This window comes from Eubalaena glacialis, chromosome 13 (genome assembly GCF_028564815.1).
Source record: "Eubalaena glacialis isolate mEubGla1 chromosome 13, mEubGla1.1.hap2.+ XY, whole genome shotgun sequence".
NCBI classification, from domain to species: Eukaryota; Metazoa; Chordata; class Mammalia; order Artiodactyla; family Balaenidae; genus Eubalaena; species Eubalaena glacialis.
Window position 1 is genome coordinate 26,808,397 of NC_083728.1, and position 16,469 is coordinate 26,824,865.

A 16,469-nucleotide genomic window follows, 5' to 3' on the forward strand; every position below is an offset into this window, starting at 1 on the left:
TTATTGGGCAGCAAGAAGGAGCAAGCATTTCCTGGAGTCACCAGAGCAGACCTGTGGGGACACTCAATTTATAAGCCTCACCTTCTTCACCAACAGGCCAAACCAGAGACACTAGGATTCCAGCCACGAGCCTGGATTTCCATGAATAAACACGACCTGAAATGAACTGCCCAACATCAGCCAGCCTAAAATTCAAGCCCCATTTTAATGTGATTGGTATAAAATTTTAAGCTACAAAAGACACTAAGTAAAGGAATGATTAAGTGTTTTATGAAGGGAGGCTGATGCACAAGCAAAAATGTTCTCTGCTTAGAAAACGTCAATCCAAGTTTATCCACTAACTTATCAAAATGTTTACACCAGTTTTCTTCAGATGGTGGGCTTTTGTATTAATTCCTCTTTATAGTTTCCACTATGAAGTTTTCCAAATTTTCTTTAAAGACTATGTCCACTTTTATAATCAAAAAAGTAAATAACCTTTTCAATAACCTAAGTACTACAAGGTGTTGGCAAATGACCTCACAGTGAAGAGACCTTAGTACCAATTCTCTGCTGAGCCTCCTGAAGACAGGGCATCTGAGGGCCTACTTAAGCACCAGGAGCTTAGCAAACACTTGTCACTTAACCCAACAACTTGCTGCAAGGCTCACTTTATTCTCCTCATTTTACAGATAAGGAAAAAGGTGCAGCACAGAAGCCCTAGGAACTGGCAGCCAAGTCTGCCCGGCCCCATCACCCACATTCTTTCCCCTCCCCAAGAAAATCTGCCCCTCACCTTTCTGCCAGGCTTTCCAATTCAAAACAACAAGCACAGAGAAACACATTAACTGAAAATGTTTACCAAGCACTGTTCTAGGGACAGGGAAACAGATATGCAGGAAAGACAAGTTGCCTGTCCATAGGAAGCTCACTTTCTAGTACAAGTCTGACACTGACCACATACACAAACAAATGTCATTTCACGCGACCATTTACGCAATGAGGGTGGAGGGGAATGTGGTCAGGGAAAGCCTCTCGGAGTGGATGTTTGAGCTTAAGAATCAGAAGGAAGCAGCCCCGCGGAGATGTGGAAGAAGGGTGCCTACAGCCCAGTGAGCAGAAGGGATAGCAGGAACAGAAGTGGGAAAAGAAGTGAAGAAGCCAGATCCTGTTAGGACTCTGCAGGCCGTGGTGAGGAGTTTAGATTTTATTCTTTAACTGTTAAGGAATCCATTGTGGGGATTTAAGTGGGGTAGAATCACACTCTCGTTTAAGTTTGAAAAAATCACCCTGGGACTTCCCTGGCAGACCAGTGGTTACGATGCCATGCTTCCACCGCCAGGGGTACGGGTTCGATCCCTGGTCGGGGAACTAAGATCCCGCAGGCCGTGTGGCACAGTGTGGCTAAAAAAAAAAAAAAAAGAAAAAAAGAAAAAGATCACCCTGACAGCTGGTGGAGAACAGACAGTGGGAAGGGAAGACTCAAGCAATATGAGATAAGGGCAGGTGTATCCAGATCTAAATGAAATCCGTGGGCAATTACCATGAGGACACATGACTATAAAATATTAAATTTCACGATGACCTTGACACTTGTAATTTTCCTCGTTTCATATGACATCAATATGACCAACAGGAGGGAAAAAACTCAGAGCAAATTTGGAACCACCATGGGTCGCCATGCTCTCTTGTGGCACTTCATTCCTTCACCTAGCGACTAGCTAGACTTCCCACATGTCTCCTGCACACCTCACGAGTCACAGCTACAGAATGTGAGAGCCGGAAGACGAAGATCTCCCATCCAATCCCCTTTTTATGAACAGAGGTGACTGCGGTCTAGAGAGATAAATGACTTGGCAGGTCTGTGCCCTCACATCCCACATTCCCCCATCCCCCGCAGCACTTGGCACACTGCCTTGCACACGACGGGCTCAGTAAATGCTACCTGTTTTCAGGCTGGCAGGAGAGAGAAAAATGTGCCTGTGTAAACTTTTTTCAGAAAGCAAACTATCAACACTATTACTTAAACTGAAGTGAGAAAACCATGTTATACAAGGAGCCAACACAACTTAGTTCCTGACTCCACTGGGAAATTAATCCCACAGCACTTCATTCAAACCTCTGCAACTGTCATTACCTCTTCATTTCTGAATAATTCCCAGATGAGATCTGGACCAGTAGGCAATTTGCTCCATACCAAGAGCTGAGTATTTGAAGCCTGGGTTTGAACGTGAGGCTGTCACTCATTAGTTGTATGACCTTGAGCAAGTTACTTAACTTCAATACACCTCAGTTATCTTGTGAGTTAATGCTACCTATCTGAAAAGGGTGAGGTGAGGTTTAAATGAGATAATGCATAAAAAATGGTTTGGTATTAAACAAACAAGCGCCAGGGCGGGGAGGGACCTTGTCTCACTCATCCTCCTATCTCCAGCGCCAAAAACAGTGCCTGAGACCTGCCACCACCATCTCTCATCTCCATCCACCACAACAGCCATCAAATTAGTCTCTAACTCAAACTGTTTTTACACAGCAGCCAAGGAGAATCTTCTGCATCAAAAATAAGACCAAGTGTCTCCTCTGTTTAAAATCCCCAAATGAATGAATAAATGAAATGCATACTGTGTGCAAAATGCTATTATCAGGTACCAAGGCGAGACACATCCAAACAAAAACCACCACGGTCCCAGGCTGAGCACTTGTAATCTATTTTGGCGACATTCATACATACATACATCGGGTAATGTGTGTGTCATGCTGCCATAAAATGTAAGCAGCTGGTTAAGCCACGTGTGTCTCCTGACCACACCCCAGCTCAGAAAACATTAATGGCCTTTCATCATCATATAATTCAAAACTCTTTCATTAGCAGTACATTAATACCTGGCCCCATGTGCTCTGCAAACTCTGCAGCCACTAAATACATGGGGTTAGGCACCCTGTGGATGTGCAGTAAACATCCACTAACTCAACTACTTAATTGGCTCTTCCAGGCAGTTAAAACACAGCCCAATTCTCAGAGCATCAGCTACAGCTAGTGACAGCTCACTCTTCCTCTACAAGGATCCCACTGCTTGGCCTCAATGGAAGACCCCATGAACACCACGCAAACCTCACCCCCTTAAAAGGCTCCTTGATCCAGGTTTCAAGTGCCTTGAAAAAAGCTCCCCCTTGCCTCACCAGGTATCTCTTCTCCTTCAGCAGGTCTCCTAGCAGGCCCCCAAATCCACTTTGATTCACTGATGGCTGATGAGCACCTATTACTTTCAAGGCACCATACTGAGCCCTATGGAAAGAGGGGGAGGAAGGTGCCACCAGAAAAAAAGCAATGTGACCCTAAGTAAATACTTCACCTCTCCGGATCACAAAGAGCTCACCTGTAAAAGATGAACAATATCTTCATCACAAGGTGGTGGTGAGGATTAAATGAGAATCTGAGTGAAAGCACAGCATGTCCTAAGCTTCCCTATGTGCCAGAAACCACTACACACTTTGACACACCACCGCAAAGGGCACATTGGATGAAACATGCCCTCTAGATCTGGTCCTCAGGGAGGCAGCATAATACAGAGGTTAAGGGCCTGGACTCAAAAGTCACAGATGTGGATTCAGCCACTTGCTGGACACCATAAAGCAAATCATCTCTCAGAGCCTCAGTCCCCTAAACTGTGAACTGAAGATAATAACTCTTAGAGACAGTGTAATATTAAATGACATAATGCCACAAAACAGCAAGTGCCCAATTAGCAAACAGCTATTATTACTACTCTTAGAGATACCTCATTACAGAGGTGGATGGCAGGCCCGGTGTACCTTCCTTCAATGGGCCTCAGTAGTCTCATTCCCAAAATGGAGGAGAGGCCAAGCTCTGCCCTGCAGCACCCCAGGTCAGCTGTGAAGCAGGGACTGAAAAAGCACTGTTCATGTCACCTTGTTATATTGTCTTCCCAGTAAGCATATAAAATTATCTTTTCCAGGTATTAATTTTCTCATTTCCTGTCTTCCCACCATAATGTAGACTCCTAGAAAGCAGGCCTTTGCCCTCCTGCTCCTGGGTGTATAGCCAGCGCTTAGCACAGTGCCTAGCACCTAGTGGACGCTCAACAAATACCGATGAAGAAAGAAGGAAGTCCAGTGAGCTGGCCTGCTTTTTGCTTTTTTGCTATGCACCACGACGAGAGCTTTCTGCATGTAGTATCTTTGTCCCCCGTTTTACGGACGAGAAAACTGAGGCCCAGAGAGGTTAAAGCACCTGCCCAAGATCGCACAGCAGGGAATTCAATACAGGTATGAATCCAAAACCGGAACTCTTAATCATCAGGCAGCACCGTCTCCTACAGTGTGGGTCCTCAGAGCTCCCAGCAGAACCCACTTCAACCACACACACGCCCCCTACCCGGCCCAGCCACCCCGGAACCTCCTGCCTCCGCCGTCCGAGTTCCACGCCTCGGCCGCGGCCCATAAGCCCCCACGCCGCCGAGAGGCAGCCCCCACTTCCGGCCCGAGGCCCCGCCCCCCGGCAGAGCGGAGAGCGCGCGCCCCCCAGCCTGGCCCGCGCGCGCGGGGGTCACGGCCCCGCCCTTCCCCCACCCGGCCCGAACCGCACCGCTGAGGGGAGCGGCCCGAGCACCGCTCGCAGGACCCGCCGGCGCTCTACCCGCCCCGAGGCCCGCCCGTCCGCCCCCGGCCGCCGCCCCGTGCCCGCTAGCCGGCTCACCGGCTCTCGGCTGGACCGCGTCCGCTGCCCGTACCCGGCTCCGGTTCCGTCTTCGTCTCGTTCAAACCGCCTGACCCCGCCCGCCCGCCCGCGCGATGACCTCACACGCAGCCCCCCCGTTACGCGCCGACGTAAAGGCTCGTCATCGCCCGCCGGCTCCTTTTATAGAGAGGGACTAAGCCGCGCACTGGGGGCGGAGCCCGACACTTGATCGACGGCTGGGGTGCTCAAGGGGCGGGGCGCCGGCTGCCGGGGCAATGCAGCCGCGTGGTCTGCCGCAACCAATGAGATCCCTCCTCGGGCCGGTGTGACTCCGCCTAGAAGGCGGGATCCAGTTACAAATTCTACACCCCAGTAGCCAAAAAAATTGGTTTTACAATGAATTTCTACAGAAATGAGTTATTGGATAAAAAATAAATCAATACGGTCTTTGAGGAAGGACTTAAAAGTCACCTCAGAGACACATTCTTTGACTCTTCTATCTAGAATGACCCTATAATCTCATCATCCGTTTTTTTCTTAGTATAGTCATCTTGTTTATGCCTTTATTGTCTGCCTTTCCATAAGTTCCACGGAAGCAAGGTTTTTCTCAATCCTGTTCCCACCGTGTCCCAGAGCCTGATACATAGGTTCTTAGTAGAGACTTGCTCAAAGAATGAACTACACCCACTTTACAGAAGAGGAAACTGAGGGTCAGAGAGGTCAACTGCCCAGCATCACAAAGACTGATCCAGGTTTCTAGCTGGTTTCCTTGTCCAAATATCATTTATTCTTGTGTTCAACAAATATTTATTTTCCCTGATCAATCAGGCCCTAGGATTTTGGTGATGACCAAGAACCAGACATAGCCTCTGAGCTCTTAAAGTTTCCAGTCCAGCAGGGAAAGCAAAGCACATAACTAATTACACATCACTATTTAATTACAAACCAGACTTAGTGTTAGGCAGGAGGAGGCTGTGGCAGGAGTGATGGCACCTGCATTGCAAGAGGTAGGGTCCTGGAGGCCTCTTCTGGGCTGGGTCTCTCCCTCCCCTGAGGCCTGGAGAGATGTTCAGGGAAGAATAGGTTGGGGAGCTGGGGCAGGAGCTATTTATCAACTGGCCTGGAGGCACTTCAATATTTTAACCACCAGTATACTGCTGGGTAGTCTCTCTGGTATGCAGCGCTCCAAGAGTGCAGCATGAGACCTGACCTCACCTGAGCAGTATGGGAAGGCTTTCCAGAGTTGATAGTTGCCCTAAAATATGAGACATTAACCCAGCACAAGAGTAAGGGTAGGAAAAGACAAACAAGAGGATGCAGCAAAGAGCCCTGCAACCATATGATTACAGCAGTAGTAGTAATATTAGCACTATAGTGAATTGATACGAAGCCTGGATAATTGAGTAAAGATATTCATAAGTGATTTGGGCAATATAATGTGTTATCATCTTATACACAAGGACATTAAGTTTCCAACGGTTTCAGTGAATTTCATAAGTAGCAAAGCCAGCAGGCCTGGGTTCAAATCCTGACTCTGCTAGGAGTTAGAATCAAATGATGTGTGTAATGTTCTTAGACTACTCCTAGCACATAGTATGTGTTCAATAAATGTTAGTGATTTCAAAGTCCCTTTCGATTAATGTCAACATTCAATTACTGTCAACTGATTGTTGTCAGCAGTACCTAAAAGCCATTTTGGGTGGGGGAGGAATGGGTGTGGGGAATGAAAGCCAAGTCAAGAAGAGCCTCAAGTGCCAGTCTAGAGTTTGAACATGGTTCTAGAGACACAGGACATCACAGGTTTCTGAGCAAGGGCCTCAGAAATAAAACTCATCTACCCTCCCAGGAGACAGCTCACCATAGAGGGAGGGCCACGTGATCTCCTCAGTCTCCACCCTCCTCCCTGAGGAGGTTAGCCAATGTTGTCTGGGTCAGATTAAGCTTTGACTGAGAAGGGCCAGAGGGTAAACAGAAAAAAAGAACTTCCATCCAGCAGGTGAAAGTTGGGAGACTTTACTATGCGTCTTTAAACTACCGTTTTAAAGTATGAGGTAATCTCATTTTCCCAGATAGAAATTGTGAGTCTCCTCTCCAAAAACAAAACAAACAAAAAACTATGACTTCAAGACCTGAGTTTTCCAAATGTATGACAAGATTATTGAACTAAAAAATGGTGTCAGGTCTCATTTGCCTTGAGGACCTCACAAGCTCATGGAGGAGAGGACTGCAAAAGTAAGAAATGATAATACAGATTGCTTTGTGCTGAGATGGATTCTTCTATCTGTCCAAAGGGAAGGAGGGCTCAGATTAGGGGATGTCTCTTAATGCTGCCTAGAATGGAGGCAAAGGAGGCTTCCTGGAAGAGGTGAGAACTGGAGGACCAGTCTGGCAAAGCGGAGAAGGCTGTTCCAGGCAGAGAACAGCACATGCAAAGACTCAGAGTAAGCAGTCCCAACTCCAGTAATAAAGTTAAACAGAAGGAAGGAAGAAAGGAAAGAAGGCAGAAAGGAGGGAGGGAAGGTAAGCTGGAAAAAAGTAAGAAGGGAAGGAAGCAAGAAAGGTAAATTGTACCATAGGCTGCAAAGGGCAGCAGGTAATTTCAGGATCCAAACACACACACACACACACACAGATGCAGGTGAGACCAATGGATTCACAGCACAGATTCTAACTTACACCTCCTTTGCCACTGGCTGTGTGGCCTTGGGTATGTTAGACTTCTGAGCCTCAGTTCTCTTACCTATGATCACAGTAATCACTGCCTCACTTCAGGGTTGCTGGGAGGATTCTCTAACAGTAAACATTAAAGCAGCTGCTGTTTACTCAGCACTCACTACCCGCAAGCACTCTGCATGTGCTTCACATACACTGAATCATTTGATCCACACATCAACCTTATGAGGTTATTATCTCCGTTTTACACTGGATAAACTGAGGCACAGAGTGGCTATGGAGCACATCCAAGATCACAAATAAGGAGGGGGTGAAGCCAGGAGAGGCATCCAGTCTGGCTGCAGAGAGGAATCAAGGATGAAACACAGGCCTGGAACAGAGAATCACTCAAGAAGCAGTTGGCTGGAAAACCAGAGGGACGGAGGTAGAGTGGGGCACCCTCTCTGTCTAGTGCTGATCCCCCACCAAACAGCCATGGAACTGTCCAGAGGTCAGTCCCTGCACCCCCAGGAAAGATCCCTTCCACAGGTCTCTGGGGTGCCGGTTGCCAAAGCCACCCCCATCAACTCTCCCTAACAAGGAGCACGGGGACCCCAACATGATAGGGGGGAGGGGGGTGATGGACACAGTTTCAACGCCAGATGCTGCTGTTGCTATAGTTAGCATCTGAGCCCAGCTCCTTTGAAACACCTAGGTGAATATTACCTGTCCTTCCTTTTCAAGACTTTAATACATTAATATTGGATGTTACCATCACTACCAGCACCGTCATTAACACAGCATTGATTAATGGGTTTCGTTATCACAATGCCATTCAATACATGTGAGGGCTTACTACATGCCAGGCACCAGGCAAAGCAATTTACCCAGATCACAGCCTTGAACATTCACAGCAGCCCTAGGAAGTAGGTAGGATTTATGATCCCCACTTTTATAGAGATGAAAAATTCCAAGGGTCACCTGCCCAAGTGACACAACATGCCAGACCCCAGATACAGCCCCAGGCAACTGGAAGACTTTTTCAGAAAAGGTCTACTTGTGGTACAAACCAACTACTTCCCCAAGATCAGAATTTTCATTACATTCTCCATTTGGCCCCAGACCTGGGATCACTGAAATCCAAACCTGGCCCCCATCTTGAGAAAACACAGAGAACTGCCCCGGCAGCCCCAACAAGGTCTCCCCACTAGCCTGCCCACAGGTAGGCCAGGACACCCAGGGTCCCCTCACCGGGCGAGCTAGTTCATCTCCTCTCTTGGGGTTTTGAGGCCGAGGCTGTTTATTTTGCTTCATCCTGTCCTGGCATTTGGTGCAGCACTGTATACAAGATGGCTTAATAGGGCAGCCAAGGCCCCTGGGGCCTGAACACCTGAGCAGAGTGCCAGCCTGGCTTGGCTTGCTAATTGACAATCATCTCACCATGGCAACTTGCACCTGGGCTGTCCTAGCCCAGCAGTGCCTAAAAAAATAGCTGGTTTCTCATTCTCCAACTCTGGGCCAGACCCTTTCTGAACTTGGCTTTATTAAGGCCCACAACTCTAATCATGGAGGTGGCCATGATTATAACCTATCTTATGTGAAGAAACTGAGGTTCAGAGGTGCCAAGTCCAACTGAGGCTCAATTGATCCACTATGTGCATCTCATTTACACACCTTTCTCCCTCTGCACGCACCAGCTGACCGATATTAACCTCTGGAGAGCTATTGAAATCAGCTCCTTTTGCCCTGACCCATGGTTAGAGATAGTGAGACATGAGGATTATGGCATGATGGGCTCTGGGCTTGGGACACCTGGCTGGGTGGCCCCAGGTGAACTTTAAGATGGAACTACTGAAGGGAGTTGCAATGTTAAGCTTAAGCAAGATACACATTCCACCCAAAGAGCTGGGGCCGCTGGCAGCTATGTTAAAATCTGGGCCCATGGGCCACTCCCAACAAGTCCCCTCACTGACTGTGGTTGAACTGTGATATGACAACTTGGCAGCAGTGCAACAGGGTGCAGGGAAAGCCTACAGAGGGACAAGGAACTGGAGGATCAGCCCTGGGATTCTTGAGTCATCTTCACCAGCTACCCAAGAGCTGTAATAATCTGGAGATGGCTGTTCCAGACATCAAGGCTTTAAATGAACTCAAGCACTCCAGTTATTTGTTTGGGGAACCAAGGTTTAGAAACCCATTCACTAGCCGAGATTGGTTCTTGGACCAGCAGCATGGAATTCTCAGGCTCCACTCCAGACTTAATGAATCAGACTCTGGGGATGGGGCCCAGAAATCTCCACTGAACAAGCCTTCCAGGGAATGCTGATACATTGGAGTTTGGGGACCATGGCACTAGATTTGGGGGCCACCGTGGTACTTATGTACTGGGCTTGTTGAATGAATGACCTACTGCGACCACCCACCTTTCCACTTTAACCAGGCCCTCACATACCCCACCCATCTGACCTGCAAAAGAACAAAAGGGACACCAGACTGTTAGAGAAATACTGATTTTAATTCAACATAAGGTAAACTCTAGGCATCTGTCATCTTTCAGCCTAAAAATTAGCAAAACTGTTGAAACAAGGCACAATTTTTCCCCATACTTTGTTACATGGCTCCAGTTACAAAAAAAAAAAATATGAAAATGTTAAAACAAAAATAGATGTCTGAGATTTTTTTTAAAAAGTGTATAAAAAAACCTCCCACAAAACCTGTCAACATTGTTCCTTAGTCTACAAAATAGCACCAGTAAGAAGAGTAAAAGGTGTTAAAAACCATTACGACAGCATTTCTGAAATGCAGCTTGTCCGACCTCCCATTCCCCCTAAAAACGATTTATCGATTTATCATGGAATAAAAAAGGACTTTAAAATCTCTGGAGGGAGGGTCGAGCTTTTATTGCCATTTCCCCTGCAGTCTCTTAGAGGAGGGGAAGTGCGAGGAATGTGCTTCTGCCCCTGGCTGTCACTGCTGAGTTTAGAGAAGCCTAAGGAATTGGGGTGTCATACTTCTGATCTGGGGACCTGTGCCTGCGGAGTAGTCTGGAGGGTGGGGGGACGGGTGGGGTGGCGTCTTACCTAAGCCTCCTCCTTCTCCCCCCTCACACGGGGAAGGGGAGAAGACAGTGAGAATCCATACCTGTCTACACAATATATGGCAGCTTATAACCCAGCCCACCCCTTCCTGAGCTTCCAGAGGGTTCTATTGCAGTCACTGGGAGGGATTTAGCTAAGGGTAGCCCTGCCCTTGGGTTTATGGGGAAAAAAAATAGCCCTGAAAGTGATGATGATGTCATCCCGGCTGAAATCACCATCCTTGTGGAAAATACTCTAAATGGGCCCCGGATCCCAGCCCTTTATACTGAGGCCAGGGGAACGTGCCGGGGAAAATTCAAGACAGACATGGACATCATGTCCTCTTCTGCTAGCCCTAGAAGAAACCATCCTAGGCCCTTAAAAGGTCCCTTAGCTACATGTCTACTGCCACACACTCCTGGAAACAAGGAGCTGCAGACATTTAAAAAATTAAAGTCTTGCAGTAACTGTCTTGGGTGATTTTTCAGCATTAACCTGAGTATCGGAGAGCTGTTGGCACTGTGGTTTTGGTATCTTAGCCATCGTTTCTCTGAGCGGTAAACCCAGGAGGGAAAAAAAAGCCATCTTACTACCTATTTCAAGTTTTAAAATTTTAGAAGACAAAATAAGCACCGTGTTTGGCCGCTCCGAGCGGCCAGGTCTGAATTGTGCACAAGGAGATGGCACCTCGGGGTCCCCCTGCCAGGAGGGGACAAGGCAGCTCTGCTCCCGACGAGGTACTCGGCCCGACCCCACACAGCTGAGCTGGGAAGGGCAGAGCCTGGGTGCACCTCCTGGGTCGTGGCTCTGCCCACAAGCCCTGGTGCCTGGGGTACTATTCACAGGCAAAGTAGTCCTTCAAGGGGGCGAAGAGGTGTCGGATGACAGGTACACTCCAGGACCTCCCGAGCAGCTTCTGGCGGGCAACACGGCCCATGTTGGACACATCTGTGTAGTGTACGGGAAAGCCGAAGATCCTGGGGGTGGGGAGGGGGGCACCAGAGTGAAAACACAGGGAGTCAGATGTGCCCCCTCCAGCGTGCTTAACGCCTCTGGGAGATCCTCGCCTTGGCAGCCAACGTGGCGCTGCTCTTCCTGACCTTTGACCCGTCCCTTCCACCAGGCCCACCAGGCCTTCACATGAGCCCTCTCTTGACCCCCAGAGGTCAGGCCCACCAGTTCTTCAGCACAAAGGACTGTCATGAGGGCATGGTCCCTCTCTGAGGGCACCTGTCTTGTGCATGCCCCTACGCTGGCACAATGCTCCTGGCACATAGATGGTGCTCAGTGGACCTTTCTCAAATGAATGAATGCCAAGATGGCCAGCCAGCCAGCAGACAGAAACGTACCTCTCTTCAAACCACACAAGGACAGAAGTTAGGCAATTGCCTTAGTAAAGAATAAGGACACTCACAAAATGGACCTTATTTCCAATCATCAGATGCTCAGATAATTTACCATGAGTAAACTGAAGTATCCTGCATTTTCTTTCTTTCTTCAAAGCAAACTGCTGGATCAAGGGCCAAGCTGGACTTAATGGTAGATGGCAACCAAATACACCAACAGCCTCCTGAATGGAATTCTACCACAGGTCTGGGAAGAGGCTACAGATACACTGGACCTCATTCTTTCCCAGGTTTACAATCTAATACCACAAATTAAACCAAGAAATAAATCCAGTTGTAGAACTAAAATATCTGGAATGTAAATACCCTATCAAAGAACCGCAAAACACAACCAAAAAAGTAAAGAGGAATAGTCATAGCCCTTACTACATTCTAATCACAATAACAAAATAAAACAAAAGGAGTGAGAGAAAAAAATTAAATACAGAACAGGAGAAATGAAATCTAAGAGCTGGTTCTCTGAATCAAAATAGACACACTACCAACTTAGTCAAATAAATGGATAAGGGAGAAGACAGACTGTGGCTAAGGAGGAATCAGCTTTAGAACAAGTAACTTGGCAGGAGGAATCCTGAGAAAGAGCAATGGCATGTCGGCGGGGTTTCCTTTAGCTGGATCCTCATACATCCTAGTGTCTGTCCCAGCATGGTGGGGCAGGCAAATGCCAGGGCAACACAGCCAACATAGACAGATGTGCTGTCTCATGACCTCATGTTTTGGATTCCTCACCACCACAACCCTTTTGCCATTTCTGCTAGGAAATAAGCACTAACTGAAAAGGTTACTCCCAACCCTGCTAACACAGAAGGTCAGTGAGACCATGTGGAATTAAGGCAAGCACTTGCCCATTCGCACTGCTGGCCTTAACCATGTTTTCTTCCCCTTTCTCTCTATCTGCTTGATTCCCCTTTCCACGTACAGCCTTGCTCACCTTTCTAGCTCAGTGCACCACAAAACATCTTCTTTGCCATTCATGACAACAGGGAAAAGTTGGTTTTTCCCCTGTCTGATCGAGTTCGACTTGGTGGTTATTGTCTGTACTTTCTTTAACTGGAGAACAAAACGACATCATGGAGTGAGCACAGAATGAAGGGTTCTGGGTCAAGGCTCAGAAGCAGGTAAGGGAAGGAGGAGGGAGGGTGGGTGGGAGAGAGAGAGTGGCAGGGCTGGGCTCCGAGAGGGAATGAGAAAAGGAGAGTTGGAAGGACAAGAACACTCTGTGCTTCCCACAAAAGCCAAGAAGTTAATGAACAGGAAGGACGAGCCTCAGAGAGAACAAGAGATAAACAACAAATGACCACAAATGAGATCACATGGGGACCAAGAAAACAGAGTTATTCATCAAGCAAGATTAAGCAAAATTAAAAGTCCACCCAGATTGTAGAGGATGGTCAACCAGGGTTTGAATGAATGGAGCTTAGCTTAATGCAAACATTGAAAAGTAAGTTTATGGAGATCTTAATAGAATTATCCATGACTTAACCATAGATTTTTTTTTTTTTTTTTTTTTTTTGGCAGAAGTGTACTCATTTCTCACTGGGAGGATGAGCTGAGTCTCCGTGGAGTGTGCCTTCACAATCGGAAAGTCTACTTGACTTTTCTCAGTGATTTTTGTTTATCAAGAACCTCTCCTACACTGTACTTGAAGACAGGATAGAAAAATTATGTGGGGAAAGAAGCCCAGCACCAGGGAGTCACGTGGGGGGAGGGGCAGGAACAAATTGGACACCAAGGTCAAGTCCCGATTAGAGATCACCAAGTGCATTTCCCAGTGGGCCAGGCACAGAGCACATCTTACCTTTGCTGTCCTATTGAACTCCAGGCAGTCCTGCAGCTCGAGTTTATCATTCTTTGATGCTATCACAGGCCTGAGAACATCCAAAACCCATTACTTTCTACCACCTGGAAAAGGGCCTTGGCTAGGTGCCTCCCAAGGTGGGAGTGAAAGCCCAAGCTGCAAAATGTGCTCTGGCAGTGGACTTTGCTACAAATACATGATAAAAATGGCCCTGGCATGAGCACAAGCCTGTGTGCTGAGCCAGGGACAGACTAGTCCCTTGATGGGGGCCGGGGGACGGGGAGCCCAATGTCCAGGAGTGAATGCTCCTCCTTCCCAAATGTTAACAGTAGTCAAAGCTCCTTCACTGAGGGGAGCAGGATGGGGAAGCACATTGTTGGAGGAGTCAGGAGGCACCTCAGTCTCAGCCCCACTGCTCTCTGGCTGAGTGAATGACCTTGAGCAAATTCTGCCACCTCTCTGAGCCTCAGGAGCTTGGATTAGGTCTTTGTGGGTCTACTCACTACAACTAGCACATCAAACCCATGATTTGGTGGCTTATTGCTGGAATGCAGCCTCAGGAGGCTTTAATAGTGGGTCCAAGTAAAGATAAAAGGTGGTTCACAAATGGACTAAAATTAATTCCCCCTTGTAACTTTCACCACTGAAACCTGCAAAAGCAGAGAGAGGAAAACAGGTGCTTGAGAAGGAGAATGGATAGAACTTTAGAAACTGAAGTGGTTAAACTGAAGTCCAGACCAGAAAACCAGCAAGAGGTGTGAATGCACAGAGTTGATGAATGCCACAGCATCCCTGTGTAAGGAACTCCAAGGCCAAAAAGAAATGAGACATAAGATTGGACATGGTGCCCACAAGAGGGGCCATCGAACACAGAATAATACCTCACTGACCTCACCCTCTCTCTATTCCCAACTCTTCCATGGACGCAGGGGAGCTAAGGGCTCACAGCCCTGCTCTACCTTCTGTTGATTCTAGGACTGAAATCTTAACAACCAAGATGTTTGGTCTAAAGGCTGGATTTGGGTCTGTGACCCGTGGTTGACGCTGGCTGAGTCACGGATCCTGCAGAGCCCACATGTAGCAGTTCACTTCTCATCCCAACTCAGATAATGCTCAGCAAATCCCATTACCTAGAATCTGATCCCTCCCTGTAGTTCCACAGGACACCCTCCTGGAGCCACTGCTCTCATTGTGTTCAGTGCATGTGGATGGCACCTCTTGGGCACAACACAATAATCAAAGTCAGAGCCCCCCTCCTCTGAACAACACCTCAGCTGACTCCCCACTTCTGCACTCATCACGTGATAGTCTATTATTCTTCCACCAGAAACCCTGAGAACCAGAGACACAACTCATCTCATCCGCTTAAAATCTCACGTGAACTCCTGGGTCAAAGTAAATATGTGTTGCCATGACTACAAACCTCACATAATTTGGCCCATACTTCGGAGTTCTCAGCCCTCCTCTCGCACCCACTCCCCACCCCTGGAACACTGTTCTCCAAGCTGCTCTGCGAATGCCCGTCACTGGCCTCCCTGACCCTCTCCCTTCTGCTCTCAACTGCATGTCCCCACTCCATCACTTTGGGTCCTGCTGGGATGAGAAGCCTCCCCATCAACTCTTCCAATGCCCCCTCCAACCCTGACCCTGAAATCATTTGTCTTCTCTATGCCTCCCTCACTGGCTCTGTGAGAGCCAAGACTGACATCTAGTCACCACGGAACTGGCAGCAGGGACAGAAGTGCCTGGCAGGGTGAGAGCTCAGGAATGGAGTGAATAAGCCGAGTTCATTCCAGACATGGACGTTGCACCATTTGATGGGCTGATAATGAAAATGTAAGACACCCAACAGAAATCCCAAGCTATTCCAGTACCTTCTCACCTCTGTCCACACTTTGCTAAATGTCTGAAAGTTATGCTTCCAACACTTCCTTTTAAAGAAAAATTTTTTTGAAGCTAACTCATTTGCAAGTTATATTACCATCACATTTGGTATCTTAATTAGCAGGTTGGTCTCCATGAAGCCACATAAAGGAGATAATTAATCCTCAGCCAAGCCACTTGCCTTGTGGCTTTCAACGTGAAAGGACTAATGAAAAGTTGGGGAAAGATCTCAGTCAAGAAAATCCAAGGGAGACAGGCTTTGGGCTACCAATTGTTATCTCAGCTCTGCCACCTGATTGGTCACCACAGGCCTGGTCCAGGGATCACTTCATCTCAGGGGCAGGGAGATTAAGTTCATTTCCCAATGGACCGTATCTGGGAGGAGAGGTGGGGTGTAGAAACATCAGCATCCCTCGCTGGGAAGAAGCCTGCTCCAACACATGGCACTTTTAAGCACCAGGTCCCTAGGCAGAGCAGAAATAAATGTACTGAGGAATCCTGGCCTGAGATTCTCAGGTACTTGGTGTACAGCCTAACAGGCTTCAACCACAACCCTATGGTTGAAGGGGTTGGTCTGAAGCAGAGGGTGAGGCCTTTTCTCAGCACAGCCAGCTCTTTCTACAAGGTTCCAATGTGTCTCTCTCATAAGAGTCGATGGTTAATGGCTCATACCATTAGTTATATTAAACTTGGCTGTTACCTGCCCCACTCGGAGCCCCTTGTTACCTGTTCATCCCGGGCAGGTTGCCCCAGAAGTATCGGGCTCTGTGAGCAGCAGACACTTTGATGGCGTCAATCATCACTGGATTACACTGCAGGGAGAGAGAAGGGAAGCTGCTGGGAACCCATGGCAGAATTCAGGCGGCAGACAGGTGACATGGCAGTCCACTGGCTGTGGAGGAGGCATGGTTCCTGCCAGGCAAGGGACAGACCAATTCCCCTCAAGAATCTGACTGAAGGACGTAGCTAGTGCC

At 47.9% G+C, this 16,469-nt stretch overlaps 2 protein-coding genes and 1 long non-coding RNA gene across 11 annotated transcripts in view; all 3 read right to left on the minus strand.

The window, feature by feature from the left end:
• Positions 1–4,773, minus strand: part of MAPRE1 (microtubule associated protein RP/EB family member 1) — a 31,580-nt gene extending 26,807 nt beyond the window's left edge. Inside the window, exon 1 of one of the 2 annotated variants that reach the window (XM_061207862.1) lies at positions 4,731–4,773. The gene's annotated coding sequence lies outside the window, so the exon portion shown is untranslated. Of the gene's footprint in view, positions 1–4,696 lie in introns of both variants that reach the window. The other variant, XM_061207861.1, reaches the window with a different exon arrangement.
• Positions 88–4,418, minus strand: LOC133103790 (uncharacterized). Its single transcript, XR_009703378.1, has 3 exons — positions 4,376–4,418; positions 3,357–3,376; positions 88–185 (listed from the first exon to the last, which is right to left on the minus strand). It is a non-coding gene; the product is annotated as an uncharacterized LOC133103790 (long non-coding RNA).
• A 5,163-nt stretch (positions 4,774–9,936) lies between the features above and the next one.
• DNMT3B (DNA methyltransferase 3 beta) overlaps positions 9,937–16,469 on the minus strand; it is a 36,553-nt gene continuing 30,020 nt past the window's right edge. For 5 of the 8 annotated variants that reach the window (XM_061210246.1, XM_061210245.1, XM_061210241.1 and 2 more), the window contains 4 exons: positions 16,222–16,307; positions 13,612–13,681; positions 12,745–12,863; positions 9,937–11,384 (listed from right to left, as the gene is read on the minus strand). In XM_061210246.1, coding sequence (XP_061066229.1) covers positions 11,243–11,384; positions 12,745–12,863; positions 13,612–13,681; positions 16,222–16,307 — 417 coding nt within the window. In that variant the 3' untranslated portion in view covers positions 9,937–11,242. The remainder of the gene's footprint in view (positions 11,385–12,744; positions 12,864–13,611; positions 13,682–16,221; positions 16,308–16,469) is intronic. The other 3 variants (XM_061210244.1, XM_061210243.1, XM_061210242.1) reach the window with 1 other exon arrangement.